The 17,997-nt window shown below is 53.6% G+C and overlaps 2 protein-coding genes across 2 annotated transcripts; one reads left to right on the top strand and one right to left on the bottom strand.

The window, feature by feature from the left end:
• Positions 1–983: 983 nt before the first annotated feature.
• On the top strand, positions 984–3,530 carry LOC106894251 (TIR domain-containing adapter molecule 1-like). Its single transcript, XM_014952807.1, has one exon. It carries the CDS (start codon positions 1,155–1,157, stop codon positions 3,273–3,275), a length of 2,121 nt encoding a protein of 706 aa, XP_014808293.1. The 5' UTR covers positions 984–1,154; the 3' UTR covers positions 3,276–3,530.
• A 4,805-nt stretch (positions 3,531–8,335) lies between these two features.
• Positions 8,336–12,583, bottom strand: FEM1A (fem-1 homolog a (C. elegans)). Its single transcript, XM_014952861.1, has 2 exons — positions 10,222–12,583; positions 8,336–10,081 (listed from the first exon to the last, which is right to left on the bottom strand). The coding sequence occupies exon 1, from the start codon at positions 12,359–12,361 to the stop codon at positions 10,313–10,315; it is 2,049 nt and encodes a 682-aa protein (XP_014808347.1). The 5' UTR covers positions 12,362–12,583; the 3' UTR covers positions 8,336–10,081; positions 10,222–10,312.
• Between the last annotated feature and the right edge of the window lie 5,414 nt (positions 12,584–17,997).

The raw sequence follows: 17,997 nt of genomic DNA, 5'->3' as shown, positions 1-17,997 counted from the left end.
AGGTAGCCCGGGATCGGTAGCCCGGGATCGGTCCCCCCCGGGCAGGGGGGAAGCCGGGGGACGGCGGAGCGGGGCTGGAACCGGGGCTGGAACCGGGGCTGGCCCCTTCCCGTTCCCCGGGCGGAGCGGGGCGAGGAGCGGAGCGTTGCGGTGAGTCAGAGGGGGGGGAAGGGCAGTAGCCAGTGGCTACCGGCTGGGCCACCCTTCCCGGCCCTTCTCCTGCCCTTTCACTTCATCAGGGGTTTCGTGGGGGGAGCCAGAGACTTCCTCGGGCCCGGCCTGAGCGCCTCTGTTGGGCAATTAGAGGATTTTTATGAGATAGGGGAAAAAAAAAGTGATTTGAAATGATAAATTTTCCCCAGTTTTGAGCTATTTTGGGGCACTCGCTGGTGCTGCCTTTAAATAGGGAAGGCTTTTCCACCGGGCTCCATCAGTGCCTGTAGCAGTGTCCCTCCGGGCACCCACTTCTCCGCTCCGCACGAGTTCTGTTTAATTTAAGCTGCTCAGAGGCCTCCGGTGAGTGCGAGGGGTTTGGCAGGGCTCAGGGAGTAGATGTGGCCGGGGATATAACGTCCACCATTTCATCCCAGAGGGTGCCTGTGGGTTATCCACCCTCCTGGCACCCTTCTTCTGAGGGCACTTTCCTCCTCCACTGCCCGGCTCATGAGCCTGCGAGGCCCCAGGAACCCGCCGTCTGCAGGAGACAGACCCTGGGATTTACCTAAATATGTTATTAGCTCAGCAATTATTCTAAATCGGTTGTAATTGACGTGAAATGAATGCGAAGAACTTCCATCTTTGCTTCGTAAGAGCTGGAACAACGCGTGGAGCGCTGGCAAGGACTGAATAGAGGAAAAAATACTCGAGAGCAGCAAGATAGAGCCGGGGAGCTCGGCAAACCTCGTGAGCACCCCAACGCTCCCCACATGGTGATTTCTGAACATTGTCCTCTGTTCTTCTCGCAGGTTCCTCTGGCTGGTTCCTCAGGACAGAGACGTCCCGCTTCTGAGACGAGCCCCTGAGCAGCAAAGAGCCACCACTTGTGTGGGACATGAGGTGCGAGCAGGGCTTCCATCACCTTCACTCCGAGAGCCCTACTATGCTTTTTCCATCCACGCGGCTTCAGTCCATCATCTGGGCCACCAGCTGATGAGATGGCACAGAGCGCCGAGCTCCAGCCGAGCTTCGAGGACGTTTTTGACATTCTATCCCGGATCCCACAAGATAAACTCCTTACCTTCAGACATAAACTGACACGCTTGGTATTTGGGCCCAGCAGCAAATTACTTCAAGCCATGATCCTGCTCATTCTGCGGCGAGAAGGGGATGCAAGGATCTGTCTGGATGCCTTGGGAGATAACCGGGCAGCCCAGTATGTCCACCACACCAAACTGGGCACTACAGGAGTGAGGAAAGACGGGGAGGACTTGCAGCCTCCCCAGCTGGATGCGGGTGCCAGGGAGCTTCTGGCACAGATCTACTCCCTGTTGGCAGATGAAAAACTGTGCAGTCACGAAGCCATGGACAAAGCCTACCAGGCTGCCACCAAAGCCAGCAAGGGGGACACGCTCAACAGCATCCCACCTGAGGACCAGGAGAAACACGGCTTTGTTGTCAACAGGGGCCCAGGTGGCAAATTTCAGACGCTGAGATCTGATGTGGGAGTAGGGTTTCTCCAGACGCCCAGCCCAGAGCACGTGGGGAGAAGTTCCCCAGTGGAGATTGGAGGTAACTCAGACTTTTCGGGCCCACGGACCTTGCACTCCTCGGAGAGTCCTCCTTTCCCCAGTTGCTTTGAGATCAGCGCGTCGCCAACTGTTGTTCTTTGCACCCAGCCTTCCTCCCAGGAGCACGGCCCCCAGTCTGGCTGGCTGTGCCAAGGGAGCACCAGCAGTGCTGGACACCCCACTGGGGATGAAGAGAGCCATGGCCTGCAGGAAACGAGCTGGGCCAGCAGAACCAACTCTCATCTCGGGCAGGACACAAGTGCCCAAGTCCCCCAGCCGGAGAAGGTTCTGGGGGTCACTTCAAGTCACCCAACTGTGCCAATTCCTGAAACACAGCCGCCCACCCAGGGCGTTGTGAACCAACCTGTCCAAACTAGTGACGTTTCCAGCACTGTGGCAGCAGAACCTCATGCACCAAAAGAAAGCACAGACAAAAATCAAGATGAAAAGCAATTACCTACAATTATTTCTGACTTAAGAGCTACAGTGGATACTGGTCTGGCCCATACCACCAGGGAGGACTCCTATGTTCCAGCAGGCACTTCTAACTCTGCATCTTCCATTTCAGCCTCTCCTCCTTATTCTGTCTTCTCAACCCTTCCGTCTCCTCTTCAGGGAGCTGCTCCCAACTTATCATATCCTTCTCCCCTCCCCTCATCCACCTCTCCAGCCTGGCCTCCTCCTCTCCAAACTCTAGAAGCAGGGCTCGCATCAGAGCCAGACGCTGGAGACAGAAAGTTCTTCACTTTTGTTGTCCTGCACGCTAGTGAAGATGAGAGTGTTGCCCATCGGGTCAAGAACCTGCTGGAGAGCATGGGGGTTCCCAACGGTGCCACGCTCTCTGAGAACTTCTTCATTGCTGGACGCAGCCATCTGACTTGCTTCCAGGATGCTATGGAAAACTCGGCTTTCATCATCCTTCTGCTGACCAAGAACTTCCTGTGCAACCTCTGTATGTTCCAGACAAACACTGCTCTGATGGAGTCCATCATGAACCCATCCAAGTGCGACTCAGTCATCCCTTTTGTACCCAAGGAGAGCCCCCTGGAGCGGAGTCAGCTTCCCACCACGCTCAACGGGCTCATGCCCTTGGATGAGAACTCTCCCGTGTTCTCCAGGACTGTGCAGAACACCTTTACCAGCAGCAGGATCAGTAAGAGGAAAGCCATGTGGGACCTGACGCAGAGAAAGAAACTAGAGCAGTATCAAACACTGCAGAATTTAGCTGCTCTGAACCTTGGCTCCCATCCCCAGGTGCCACCATCAGCAACGCAGCCGCAGCTACTGGAGCCATCACCCCAACAGTGGTGTCCCCCTGCTTCGGCTGTCCCTCCTGCCACCCACCCTCCTCACCCCATGCCTGGTCAGATGGGTCCTCCTCCTTCCCAGCCACTTCATCTCCCACCAGGCCACTACAACCTGATGCCAGAAGGGATCCCACACCTCATCATCCAACACGCTCGGATGGTTCAGATCGGGAACCACAACACGATGCAGGTAGAAGCTGTGACACCAGGCCCAGGGGACAGCAAGAAGGAAACCAGGTAGGAAGGTCCCTCAGAGATGCAGCAGGTCAGCCAAGGCCAGACACTCACACCGCGTTTCAAACCCAAAATTATAGTGATTCTGGGACTCTTCTAATTTCACTGCGGGTAAAAGGTGCTACTTTCCTGGAGCACAGGAGAAAATTACCTTCTTTGTTGGACAGAAGAGGTCGCAATCTCCCGAGACTATTTTCCTTGTGCTTCATTTTCAAATAACTGAGACAACTTTTTTCCCGATCTTCTAAGGCTACTGAAAGATTTTATAAATGAATTTTAATGAATTTAATTGTGTCTGTATTGGTTCTTTCCTGTAGAATTAGCCAAGGGGCAGTCAGGGATATGGGGGAAACTGTTCTGTCTGTACCTCCGGGGCTGGGAGATGGCACACGGGGTTTGTGTTTCATAATCTGCTGCCAACCAACCCGTTTGAGGGAAGATCTTCAGGGGGTGCTTTGGGGAGTTGCTGCAGCCCCTTGTCAAGGTGCTAAGGTCCCGTTTTCTTCCAGAAGTCCTCTTTGCTTGGGCTTGCAGAGTATCCTCTTCAGGCCGATGCCACTCGGTGTTCACGGTGCCGCACCAGCAGCGCCATTTCCCCCCAGCCTCTCGCCTCAGACCCAGGAGGGTTGAGGAAAGCAGCTTCACAGCCTCGGGAGGGGCTGTGGCATCAAGAGATCACTTTTCCCAGTTCCCCTCCGAAACTACTGAGAGAGAAGTTTTTTGTTTGTGAAAGACAAAATCCCCATGTGCCCCCAGAGGCACGGCTTGAAGTTCTTTCGTATTTCAGAGAACTCTGTTAAAAGAACTGAGATTATGCACCAGATGCAAGGCTAAAAAATAATCTTTATAGTAAAGCTGTGCTTGGGGGAAAAAAAATACTTAAAGGAAGTGGAATGAGGGAGGAGGAAATGAGGAGGAAGTCTGAGGAGGCAAGAGGTGTGTTCACTCCTCCCTCCCTACCTGTGTGTAAACAGTCCAAGGTGGGACCAGGGCCCTGAGAGACTCTTGCCCAGAGAAACGTTCCCTACAGAGATCACTCCACCTATTTCTGTTATTGCCTTGGAGGAAGAGGTTTTCCAGAAAAGCAGAGGGTTACCCACGGGGTGGAGAAAGGCCAGGAATGGGGAGGTTCTGCAGGACCTGGGCGAGGGCTGTACCAGGCAGGTATCTACTGAGGCTTTAACCCAAGGAGGGCACCTGGAGCAGAGCCCCAGACCCCACACTCTTCCTCCGATGGCTTCTGTGGTGGCCATTTGCCTGCTCAGTCAGTAGAGGTCAGCCCGAAGCCACCAGATGACTAGAAATGGGACTGCTCCCTCCAGCAGCACTGGGCTCCCAGTCACCTCACCCTGTGAGTGCCGGCAGCACTGGGCTCCCAGTCACCTCACCCTGCGGAGTCACCTTTGTGAGTGCCAGGACTGGTCCCATTCCTCACCCAAGGATGGAGCCCCAGAGCTGCCAAGTCCTCATCAAGGTGGACCTCAAGGACCAGTGTGATTGATGCCCTCATTTTGGGTGTTTTGCCCGTGTCACTGAAGAGCTGTGTCAAATAGAGAGGAGCCACCGTGGTCTGGCAGCCAAAGCGCAGGACTCTGGCCATCCTGGACGTGGGACTGGCCAAACTGGGCACCCACAGGGCCTAATCCTGGATTCTAGCCTGTGGCCAAGAACCACCCAAGCCTTACAGCCAACACGCACGTAAGAAAGACATTAATAAGTCCTTAGAGAAAAGAGTGTTCAGCTGATATTCATCCCCTCTGAGGGAGCTCTCTGGTCACAGGGCTAAAGACTGGCCAACTCTCTCCTCAGAGGACAGCAGGTGATGGTGTAAGGGGGACAGTCCCCACCTGCCCCGTGCTGAAACCTGCAACTGCCACCTTCTTATTTTTGAGCAGTTTATGCCCCCCAGGAGGGGCCGAGGGGGTCTGCAGGATGATGCTGGGGAGCCCTGGGCACTGACCCAACTCCAGTACAAGCCCTGGAACTCCTGGGCACCACCACATGTAGGAGCTGAGAGCTGATGTGTGTGTCCCTGCAGGACTGGTCCCATTCCTCACCCAAGGATGGAGCCCCAGAGCTGCCAAGTCCTCATCAAGGTGGACCTCAAGGACCAGTGTGATTGATGCCCTCATTTTGGGTGTTTTGCCCGTGTCACTGAAGAGCTGTGTCAAATAGAGAGGAGCCACCGTGGTCTGGCAGCCAAAGCGCAGGACTCTGGCCATCCTGGACGTGGGACTGGCCAAACTGGGCACCCACAGGGCCTAATCCTGGATTCTAGCCTGTGGCCAAGAACCACCCAAGCCTTACAGCCAACACGCACGTAAGAAAGACATTAATAAGTCCTTAGAGAAAAGAGTGTTCAGCTGATATTCATCCCCTCTGAGGGAGCTCTCTGGTCACAGGGCTAAAGACTGGCCAACTCTCTCCTCAGAGGACAGCAGGTGATGGTGTAAGGGGGACAGTCCCCACCTGCCCCGTGCTGAAAACTGCAACTGCCACCTTTATGCCCCCCAGGAGGGGCCGAGGGGGTCTGCAGGATGATGCTGGGGAGCCCTGGGCACTGACCCAACTCCAGTACAAGCCCTGGAACTCCTGGGCACCACCACATGTAGGAGCCGAGACCTGATGTGTGTGTCCCTGCTCTTCAATGGGTTCAATTGGCTGTCCCAGTTATCCCACAGAATTTCCTCTTAAGAGGCCACAGGTCCTTTCTCACGCATCTGTCCACAGAAGATCTCTCTGCTTCCTTCCTCCCACCTCCAGGAGGCTCCTCCTGGCTCTCCTTGCCCTGAGAACCAGCCCAAGAGACCAGGCTCAGCCAAATCAAAGCCCTCTCTGTCCTGAGCAGAACAAGAACCACACAAAAGCATCGCTGTTTCAAAGCTGCCATCAGTTGTTGGCTTCCAGCTTTGAAACAGTTTGGCTTTTAACTTGGAAGGACCCAGCGACAATGGATTAACTCATTTTCTCTTCATAGAGCCTGCTGGAAACCTCCAAGTGCTCAGATTCCTTCTATTTCCCTATTTTCTCTCCCCTCCATCACCTTTGTTCGAATAGGTGTTGTGTTACTGCAATTCTGGTCACGCTGCAGTTGCTGTGCAGGCACCAGGACAGTCCCTCCCCTCGGAAGAAAACACCTCCATCGCTCCTTCCCCAGCTCTCCTCTCTCTATAAATAAACCTCCTACATAACTGGTCAACCAGGGGCTGCTCCAGCTCGTAAACAACCTTCACAGTCACAGCGGGTTTGGCTGGAGAAATGGTTGGGTTTTTTTTTTTTGAAGCTGAGAGTGTGTGCAGGGCAGAGAGGACCAAAGGTTACCCAGAGTGACTTCCCCCTGGGAGCCACAGCCCCGTTTCACTGCAGCAGATGGGTCACTCAGCCCACGTTTTAGGGTTCTCTTCGCTGTCACCCACCCTGGAAAGGAAATTTCACCACCAGGGTCTTGTCTTCACACTGATCTCACGGCATTAGGAGGCTCCACAGATGGGCAGAGAAGGGCACCAGCACCCAGCTCCAGGAAAACCCCAGTGAATTTCTCTCCATTTCTGCATTTCTAAATAAACCCATACGGGAGGTGTCACTGTCAAAAGGGCCAATGACCAGGATTAGGGAGAAAAATGCACATCTTAGGTGCAGAAAGGAATAAAAGACAGACATGATGTTGGTGGCAGGTGCAGGAGGGCTCCTGGAGAGCAGCGAGCTACAGCAGGACCTATAGCCACCCTAGTGAAAAAAAAAGCAATGTACTCTCTGTTCAAGATAATTAATTACTCAGGTGACAAAATCATAGAATGGTTTGGGTTGGAAGGGACCTTAAAGATCATCCCCACAACTCCATGTTTTACCCCAGACACTGGAGCTGGCCCAGACCACACCTACAATAAATCAGGATTGTTCATTGTAATTACTCCTAAATTCATGCAGTGATTTCTCCCACCCAGGAAATACTATCAACATTTAATTATTTAATTGCCGCCTCCTCGCTATTAATTACAGAATATTTAGGCGTTAAAAAATAAAAAAAATTAAAGCCCTTCTCTATCACACCAAGTATTCTACCTCCTTGAGGCTTTTGTGTGTGAGTGGATCCCCAGCCATCCCATCCCAAGATCCTGGCTCCAGAGATGCTTTCCCAGCCCAGCTGTGGGACAGGTCCCTTCTCAGCTCTGTCCCAGAGAACACCACGGTCAGGAACCATCAGCTGGTTCCTCAATCCTGAGGCCATCAAGTTCCTTCTCCCTGCGGTGGCAGGTTTTCTCCTGAAGATCCCCTATATCCCATCAGTCACATTTCAGTGGGAACCACGTGTCCCACACAGCTGCAGACACTGCTTCAGCGTGGTGTCCAGCACGAGGGCAGCGACACCAATCACACCAGCAAGAATTATTTCTGAGGATGGAGCAACCAATGAAAGGACAAACATTCAAATATTTTACTCATCTGCTCCCACCCTCCCTGGGGCAGGCTGAGCACTTTTGGAAATCCAAATTCTTGTGTGGAATTAACTCCAGTACCTTTAATTCCTCTGTCTGCTTTTTGACCTCCCACTGACAGCTCTGAGCTTGAAAAACCTAAACTGATGCTAGAATAGAATCATTGAATTGTAGAATCATTAAGAGTTGGACAGGACCTTAAAGATCATCGAGTTCCAACCCCCTGGAACTCCTGGAGACACCTCCCACCAGCCCAGGATGCTCAAAGCCCCATCCAGCCTGGGCCAGAAAACCACACTGTGTCCCTCTTTGTGCTTGTTCTGCCCACGCTCCCAGCTGGCAGGGAATTCCCCAAGTCACCAGAGCAACATCCTTTCACACTGTTTCATTTCTATCAAAAAGATAAGGCCAAGTATCTCAAGAGAGGTGTCGTGTGAGTGTTACCCTTTCACAGGGGAAATGTTTGCAATTCCAGCACAGATTAGCTTTTCCCAGGAGTAAATGAAGATGAAATGAAACGATCACATCTGGTGATTGCAATTGCCCGGTATTTCCGTACCCACAGGTGAAACACCCCTAGGAAAGGAGCTGAAAACAGAGGCTTCCCAGCAAGAAGTCCAAGGCACTTGCATTCTAGCAGCCATTTTTTTTTGTTTTATTATTTAAAGTTAAGAGCGCTCATCAGCTCACAAATTAACAAATTCCATTCCTGCAGTTTAGTTCAGGTTTCAGCCAAAAGGAAAAGAAAAAAAAAAAAAATAATAATAGAAGGTAGCTAAACTAACTCTGCACTTTACATCTCAATAAAAGTTAAACCTCCTTGCTTTATAAATAAATGTTATAGTTAACACTGCAAAAATGTAATGGCAGACCTACAATATCTTTAAGGGGCAGAGAGCGTTGGATTATTGAGGCATATGGATATGCTGGCTTATAAATACACGTCGAGAAGCTTCAGTAGCATATAGTGCATGGTTGTTTATCAGGGTTCTGCTCTCCCGGTCCTGACCTTTCCCAAAGCTCAGAGGCAGCTGCTTCACCCCCAACCGTGTTTTCCACCCTGGCCAGGGCCAAGAAATGAGGCACAGGCTGCCAAAGCCCCGTCACTCCCCCTGCAAGAAGATAAACTGCTGGAACGGCCTCGTATTTACCAACACTGAGTGTTTACCAGCGAGGAGGGTTCTGCTAATGGAGGCAAATACCTACCCTGAGACTACGGATTTAAAGAGAAAAACTAGTCGTGTGCAGATCCTAATTAAAGAAAGGAGCTTGCCCAAAGAGGAGCCCAAATGAGATCTCAAATCCAATCTTTGAAGTAGCACCATCCTCAGTGAAGTTGCAAAAAAAAAAAAAAAGAATCAAAAGGCAAAACCAGATGGTAACAACCCACTGCACCTCGGTTTTCAGAATGGGATAATTAACACAGCCCAACTGGTTGATACTAATAATCCTCCCAAGAACAGGAAGGCACCTTTAACTTGCATTTCTTTCTTGCTTCTTCCTTCAGACCACCCTCGTGCAAAGCAGCCACCAATGCTCACTTGCTTTAATAACCCCCCAAGCACCTCCCACGCTCCAAGCACCTCCTGTCCTGGAGGGCTGGTGGGAGCACAGCCTCAAAGATGGCTCGGGCTGCACCAGTTTGGCTCCAAAACCCAGCTTTATTCCCCCTGTACAGCTCAGTCCCCACTGACCTCTGGAGCTAAAGGGCCTCCGTGCAGGGATGGGAGTGAACCATGTGCAGGATGGGCAAGCTAAAGGCTTGGAGGCCACATTAATATTGTGGTTTTTTAAGGTAGCAGTTTTTCCTCCCCATTCATAAAACCCAACATCTATTGATGAAACTATATAACCAGAACTGACCTTACTACATCTTACAGGATTGAAGAAGTCTTGCAGCATAGATAGGGCCTGGCTCTAAAAGAGAAAAAATAACCCAGCTTTATGCACAATCATTGAAATCTCAGGCCTTTTACCACCACTTGGCCAACCAAGGGAGACAGAGAACCCGTCCTCAGCACACCCAGCCCTAATGCCAAGCAAGGCAACTACCTCAGCAGAGCACAAGCCACTGGGCTGTTAGACTCATACTGCACCAAATCGGAGAGTGGGGTGGGGAACGAATTAGTTGGAAGATGTTTTATTCCTCACTTGCATTCCTATCTGTTGGGTATTTGGGATGGGAAGGGCTAGAGCACGTGTGTGATGTGTAGCTGCTCCAAAGCTTAACGCTGAGTTAATCCAGCACTAACGGGAGAGGCAGCAGGTCCCAGGGAATCTCAATTTTCCTTCCTCCTCAGGCCGTGACGATTGGCATGGGAAAAGGGCAGGGGCTGTGGCCTTCTCTGGATACAGTGCTTCTGGAGAGATGTGGTACCTGAAGGTGACAACAATGAGGGACAGCCATGAGCTCTTCAGCCGCCGCCTCCTCCCCTACCCCTGCGCACACCAAGCTTGATGGCGACAGACGAAGACAAAGCTCGTGGCCCGTCTCAGCACAGCGATGGCTTTCAGCACCTGGGCAAGGATGGCCTGAGATCTCAGGCTGCTCTACCTCTCCGGGGTGAAAGAGGTGACAGGAAAGGTTGGGGACATCGGCTCTCCCGCCCTAGTGCAGTTCAATGAAGGCTTCCAGTTCCTCGGGGATGAAACCCTTGTAGGGAATCTTGTGCTTGTCCAGGGCGCGAGCGGCAAGGCACTGGAGGGTGATGTAATTGAAGGGCTGCATCATGCTCTTGGTGAGCAGCTTCTCGTCCAGCAGCTCGTAAGCGGTCTGCTTGAAGGCATTGGTGGCGTCCATGTGGGCTCCGGCCTCCATCAGGGCGCTCATGATGAGGGGGCAGTTGTTGCGGGCAGCGATGTGCAGCGGGGTGTTGTTGTCGTAGTCACGGCTGTCAGGGTCAGCCCCACACTCCAGAAGCAAGTTCACCACGTGGAGCGACGGGAACTTGCCCACAGGATAACGTCCCACCGTCGTGGTGTCTTTGTCCACGGCCATATGCAAAGGAGTGAAGCCGTTCTTGGCCCGGGGGCTGCACTTCAGCAGGCGGTAGATAGTCTGGCGCTTCTGGTGTTCCTGCTCCGGGGTGCATTCCACCTTCTCCAGCAAGAAAACCAGGTGGAGGATAATGGCCAACGTCTTGGTGAACTGCGCCGAGTCAACTATAGGGTCCTTGCCATGCACGAGGGCCCTCTCCACCTCCCTGACCCCTTTGCTCAGGACGCCCATGAGGTCAGAGAAGCCCAAGTGGGTGGCTAAAGTGCCTTTGGAGCGGTCCTGAAGCACATAAGAGAAAAGCTCAGCGAAGGAAAGGAAGCTGCTGGCAGTCATGGGGCTGAGAGGCTCCAGGTTGCCTTGCTGCATGTCCAGCGCGTACTTCCACAGGTTAATGCACCGCTCGAAGTTGCCGGAGTCGGCGTAGACCGCCCCTCGGTAACGGATGTAGTAGGAAGTGTCTGGGTGGGAAGGACCCAGGATGCGCTCTCGGATCAGCAGGGCCTGCATGCGCATCTCGTCAGGATCAGTAATCAAGGCTTCCAGTTCCTCCAGAGAACTCACTTCCCGGGAATAGTCGTAGGCCAGGACCAGCTGCCGGGGCTCAGGTTTAGGCAGGTACTGCCCGCCCTCACACCGAAGCTCCATCGCCCTCCGCCAGTACTTGTGGGCTCCCAAAAGGTCACGTTTCTTATCCACAAACGTAGCACCCAGCAACTCCAGTGCTTCCACAGCAGCCTCTCGAGTGCAGAACACGTTCGGGACCTGCTGCTCATCCTGACTGGAAGCTGAGGCACAACATCTCTCACGTCCCTCTTCGTCGCAGCCCTGAGGAGTTTCCTTGCCAGCGCTGCAGCACCTCTGATGGCTCCCACCCGACGCACAGGTCCCGTTTTGGTTCCCCGCAACCTCCTCCTCCTCCTGCTGCAGCCCTCCTTGGATGAGGTACTCCACGATGTTGGTGTGACCGGTGACGCTGGCGGCGAGCAGAGGAGTCATGCCATAGCCATCCTTCTCCATGCGGGCTTTGGAGCGGAGCAGCAGCTGCAGGATCTCCAGGCTGCCGGACTCGGCGCAGTCGTGCAGGGCCGTATTCCCCTTCACGCTCCGGCGGTTGACATCAGCCCCTTTCTCTAGCAAATAACGTGCAATTTCCCGGTGGCCTTTGTAGCAAGAAATCATCAAACAAGTGTGTCCGTGCCGGTTGGCTACCTCCAGGTCGGCCCCGCGCTCCCCGACCAGGTAACGCACGATCTCCAGGTGCCCATCGAAGCAAGCAGCCCGCAGCGGCGTGGAGTTGGTCAGCGTGGTCTGGTTGACCGAGGCGCCGTGATCCAGGAGGCTTCGTACCACCCCCAGGTGCCCGGCAGCGGAGGCGGCCCACAGCGGGGGGGCCCCCTCGATGGTCTCCCCATCGAAGTTGACCGACCCCCCCTCCTCCACGCGGGCGCCGCAGTGATCCAGCAGATACTCCACCACCTCCAGGTGCCCGTGCCGGGCGGCGATCAGCAGCGGGGTGCTCCCTCCCCCGGGACCGTCTCCCCCGCCGGGCCCTGCCGTCAGCGCCTCCAGCTCCTCCCGGCTGCGGCTGCCCAGCAGCTTCTGCAGCAGCTTCAGCTTCCCATCGCGGGCCGCGTTGTACACAGCCGTGCGCAGGTCCATGGCGACGGGGGCCGCGGAGACCGCACCGGCCACCTCCTGGCCATGGACCGGCCGCTCCCCCACGCCCCCAGCTCGGCCCGGGGCAGGGGACGGGCGAGGGCGGCCCTGCGGGGGGAGAAACCCTTGCGGGGCCGGAGGCGCCCGGCGAGACAGCCCTCACCTCAGCACAGCAACCTTCAGTACCTTCGCCCGGCCGCCATCTTAGGTTGGAACGCGAAACAAAATGGCGCCCGCAAGGCCCCGGGGGCGGGTGCAGAGGGAAGGACGATGGGAAGTGTAGTCCTGGGACCGGGCAGGCCCAGCGGGCGTAACTCCTCGAAGACTCGGTTTCCCGGCAGGCTGCGGGAAAAGGGGGGCAGCCGGATCTTGCCGGCAGCACCGCCACGGGGTGTTCTGGGAGTTGTAGTCTCGGCTGGCCCGGAGCTGTCGGTATCCTAGGGAAGGACGGCCCGCCAGGCCTGTCTCTCCCGGCGGCCCCCGCGCCTCCGCAGGGGCCGCTGGGGCGGGGAGCGGGATGGCGACGGGCGGCTGCGGCGCTGAGGGGGGGCCGGGGCCTCACCCCCTCCTCTCTGGCAGGGAAGCCCGGCCGGGCCGGGGGTGACTCGGACCCGGGGCCGGAGGGAGCGGAGCCGGGTGTGAGGTGAGGCCGGGAGAGACACCCCGGGCCTTGTGGACTGAAAAAGCCCGGGGGAAGAGGCCCGGGATGTCCCTTTCTGTGCGAAGCGGCTGTCACGGATGCTGTGAAAGCTCTTTTGTAACTCTACAGAGTGAGCGTAAATGTCAGGGGAGGGTTAATTAACGTTAAATTCCCTGAGCTCCAAAATACAGCAGCTACACAGTGTGCATCGGCCTGAGGTGGTTTTAATTGTAGGGAATCGTTTGGGGTTGGTACTGCGTTTTAAAGCACAGTTTTTCTGCCCAGGACGACACAGTCTGGAGGCAGCAAAGCCTCTAACGCAGATTTGCCCCTGTTGATCCCTGCCCCGGGACAAGCTGTTCAGCTTTCTCCCTTCCTGAATGATAATAGGTGGCTGGAGTGAGAGGGAAAATATCCGAGGCAATAAATAGCCTCGCTTAGACGAGCAAAGCTTTAGTTACCAGAACCTATTTTTAGGGCGTAAGTTGAATTTAAGTGGCTCTAATCTTTATATGGGGAATTGGCACAGGGTTACTCCTGTTGTATTTTATTTATAGCTGTTTCTTCTCCTTTCCAGGGAAATAAGATTAGCCTCATTATTTCCATTATTATTATTCTGCCTGTCACGATTATTATTCAGTCCATCCATCCATCCATCCACCCATTTAGGTCTTGTCTGGAATTACCTAGGATTATCCCGCTAATGCATGTTGCCTTCATGCAGAATATCATTTTTGTTGCTAAGAGACTGCTTTTGCATAACAGACAGCGTGGGCCTGATTTTCCCTCCTGCAGCTGCTGGAGTCACTGGGAGCAGCGGGTGCCCAGGGCTCCCAGGAGCTGTGGCTGTGGCAAGATCCCCACCGGGGTCGGCTCCACACGAGCATCTCCTCTGTGTCTGCCATGGGCTGAGGGACATGGTGGCTTAGAATCAGGGAATTGTTGAGGTTGGAAGGGACCTTTCAGATCATCGAGCCCAGCCATCAACCCAACACTGCCCAAACTGTCACTAACCCTTGTCCCTCAGCACCACATCTGCCCAGCTTTTAAATACCTCCAGGGATGGGGACTCCACCAGTGCCCTGGGCAGCCCATTCTAATGTTTGACAACCCTTTCAGTGTGAAGAATTTTTTCCAAATATCCATCCTAAACCTCCCCTGGTGCAATTTGAGGCAATTTCCTCTTGTCCCATCGCCTGTTCCTTGGGCTGCCCAGGATGGGAATCACAGGCTGGCTTTTCTCTTGTCCCATCACCTGTTCCTTGGGCTTCCCAGAATGGGAATCACAGGGTGGCTGGGGTTGGGAGGGGCTTTCAGAGATCATCTCCTCCAACCCCCTTCCAAAGCAGGGCCACCCAGAGCAGGCTGGAGGGGAATGCACAAGTTTGCTGGTAACACAAAGCTGGAAGGAGTGGGTGACACACCAGAGGCTGTGCCACCACCCAGCAAGACCTGGACAGGCTGGAGAGCTGGGCTGAGAGGAACCTCAGGGAGTTCAGCACAGGCAAGTGTAGGTTCCTGCAGCTTGGGAGGAAGAACCCCATGGACCACTACAGGTTGGGGCTGACCTGCTGGAGAACATCTCTGCAGAGAGGGAATACTTGTGGGCAACAGGTTGCCCAGGAGCCAACAATGTGCCCTTGTGGCCAAGAAGGCCAATGGTCTCCTGGGGGGCATTAAAAAGAGTGTGACCACAGGTGGAGGGACATCATCCTCCCACTCTGCTCTGCCCTGGGGGGGCCACAGCTGGAGCACTGGGTCTAGTTCTGGGCCCCCCAGTTCCTGTGTGACTTACTCTGGGTGACCCTGGTGTGGCAGGTGGTTGGAGGAGATGATCTCCAGAGGTCCCTTCCAACCCTTGCAATTCTGGTCACCAAAGAGCTGGTGGCAGTGAGTTTGGGTCCATCTGAATGTCACCACGCCAGCCATCGTGTGTGTGTCTGTGCTGTTGTGGGCTGGGGTGGGGGGGGGAAGAGGGGGCTGTGAACCGGTGCGTGCGTCTGTCTCCTCTTGTGAACATCCGTGTGCGAAACCCGCAGCGCTTGGGCTGTTTGTGCTGCAGGTCAAGGCACAGACACGGTGACATTTCCTCTCCCTGCCGGCGCTTTCGTGTTGCTATGGTGACCAGATGCACTCGCACTTTTATCTGAAGTATCTATTAACTAACGCTTCCTATTAATTCCCCTCCGGAGAATGCATATGGAACTCACCGGAACACCAGGAAGGCTTTGTAGGTCCCAAATTTACATTGGAGCCTGAGCCCCATTCTTGGCTGGGCTGTCAGAAACATCACAGGGTAGAAATGCAGCTGATGAAAATGTGGGGGTTTTTTTCCATGAATAAAGAAATTGCTTAGTAATGAGGGAATAAAGAGACCAAGGAGTAGCGTCACAACAGCCTCCCCCTGTAGATCTGTGAATACGAAACCTACTCAAGCCTCAAAACCTCGCTCCCGACCCAGCTGTAAATGAATTATTCGATGTGGGAAGTCAAAGACAGCGGGACGTGGGGTGGCCACGCTGCTCGCCCAGAGCAGATGGGCTGGTCCTGCATCAGCCTCAGAGCTCTGGGGCAGGATTTTGACTGTCTGAGGGGCAGAAACCAGGAGCACTTTGGTTCATCCTGATTTAATTCCTCTGTCACATTGATTCTGAGTCCTTTGGCTTCTCTTACTTAGGTCACCACCAAAAGAATTGGTGATGTGGTCCATCAGGGTGATGGAGACATCACCCAGAGGTGGACATTCTCCTGAGCCAGGTCAGAGGGGCAGCTCCTCCGTCCCCTGACAATCGGGAATAAAAGATCTGCTGGTGTCTAACATCCCACCTAAAAGCTCAGGGGGCTGAGGGACACATCGCCATGGTGGGCGACCACAGACAGGGGCACTTCCCATGTCCTCCTGTAGAACTGGAGCCACTGCTGCTCCTCAGGGGAGCTGCCAGGAGACCTTCCTGCACCAGCGACAGCTACAAGGAACGCCGGGCGGATCCGAACACCAGGGACAGAAATGAAGGGCTCAAAAACTATCACGTCCCTCATCTGCAGAGAACGTCCTCCACGAGGCCCTGGAGACTCCGGCAAAGGGTTGGGAGGGTACTGCAGATAAAGCCCCCGCCAGCGTTCCGAGAGCAGGGAGGGAAATTAAATACCCACCGGAGGAAGAGAAGATAAAAACCGAGACGTTTTGACAGGGCTGCCAGATTGTGTGGCAGGAGGGTTAATTTTTTTTGAAACTGCCATTTCATATTCCCTTTCAGACAAGCTGAATTACACAGTACTGGCTGCTGCAGGAGTTGCATAATTTCCTCCACAGAAATAATGACAGGGTACTTAAAAAGCAAGTGAATGGATGGCTAAAGTATTGGGCAAAGACTTGAGAAATCTAGGCTGAGACTCCACCTTTGCTGGAGACTCTTTTTGTGACCTTGGGCTGGTCATTTAATCTTCCTGTGTCTTATTTCCCTGCCAATACCACGGCAATGATAACTCTTTGTCTGTCTCGCTTATTTAGACTGCAAACTCGAATTTACAGGTCGTATCTTCTGTGCTTACAGGGCAACCAAAGCCAAAGAGCATCAATCCACAGGAAGGTGTGCGAGACAACCACAATATACAAAGTGAATTACAATAAAAGGGCTCAGATAGACAGTTTGGAACATTTTTAGCACGAAAGGCTCAAAAGTTCCTAATCCATTGTTCCCCATCTCTTCCCTCAAAGCGTGGAGAAGTTTGGATCTATGCTAAGAGTTCCAAAAACGTATCAGTAATTTAGGAACTAAGTCCATGCTGATTTACTGAATCCCTGAGTTACTTCTAAAACTGTGAGTGGATAATTTAGCCGCCTGCAAAATGTTCTGCAAGGTCTTTGTGCTCAGTCTGTCGCTGCATTAAGGGGCAGCAGCAGACGGAGTCGAGATCCCCATTTTCTCCAAGTCTAAATTCAGGTTGGCAGGCAGCTGTGTACCGAGTTGTTATCAATCTCTTCAGCTTTCAGGGCTTTGTCTCATCTCCAGAAGCCAGAGGAAGATGGCTCCTCGCTACTAGGTCCAGTGAAGATGAGATCTTCTCTACAGTTAAGCAACTACATGAGAAATTTGCTGTACAAAGGGAACAATTCTAAAAATAGCGAGAAATGGCACCATGACATTAGCAGGAACAATGACCCAATACCCGACTTGCTGCAGGGGCTTTTGTCCTATAACTACCTTCATCATTAAGGCTTGTGATGACATTATTTTCTGTGCTTATATAGGGCACGAGGCCACAGCTACCTGGAAGGAAGGATTTTGATCAGGCTGCAGAAGATGAACGGGCAGGAGAGGCGTGTTGGGTAACACTAAATCAATGTGGTTTCATTTACATTAGACACCGGCCCCGGCAATTGGAACATTAATGGCTGCGCTGCTGCCCTCGGAATTTTTGTAGATTTAATATCCCAGCGGGGGAGCAGAAGAGAGGGGGAGTGTGAGTCCTTCTTGCTTGTGATACACGGACCTTGCCTTTCATGCACCATCAAAGGAGAGCCATTTGTACAGTTACATTCTTTTGGCGATAGATTTCCCGGGATAAGCTCTGCTCCCGCCTCCCGGGTTATCCAAGATGATGAGTGTCTTTGGATCCCTCCCGCCCCCAAAGGGAAAGGACAAAGGAGGCTCTGGGGCAAACAGCGAGGTGGCAAGAGCATCAGATTTGGACCAAAGCCTTGGGGTCAGTTTGCTTTTGTGGGGCCACCGATTGCCTTTGTGTGTTTTGGCAAGTTGTCACCTCTGTCCCCGGCCACAGCTCCCCCTCCTAGGAGTCGTGATGGGATAAAGGGCTCACATACAAAAGCCATGAGGGACATACAGACCTCCAGACAGACGGAGAACTAGGTTAGCCACCTTCCCAATGGGCAGGAATCACTACTCCCCTTCACACCAAGCAAGGCGAGGGGCAATGGCTTCAAGCTGGAGGGGAACAGATTTAGACTGGAGATGAGGAGAGGGTTCTTCACTGTGAG

This window comes from Calidris pugnax, unplaced genomic scaffold (genome assembly GCF_001431845.1).
Source record: "Calidris pugnax isolate Ruff unplaced genomic scaffold, ASM143184v1 scaffold199, whole genome shotgun sequence".
Taxonomy (NCBI): Eukaryota; Metazoa; Chordata; class Aves; order Charadriiformes; family Scolopacidae; genus Calidris; species Calidris pugnax.
Note: the sequence above shows the minus strand (reverse complement) of the source record. Positions and strands in the feature narration are given on the sequence as shown.

Excerpts from the sequence above, each read along its gene's own strand:
- LOC106894251 (XM_014952807.1), top strand. The coding sequence starts at position 1,155 with ATGGCACAGAGCGCCGAGCTCCAGCCGAGCTTCGAGGACGTTTTTGAC.
- FEM1A (XM_014952861.1), bottom strand. The coding sequence starts at position 12,361 with ATGGACCTGCGCACGGCTGTGTACAACGCGGCCCGCGATGGGAAGCTG.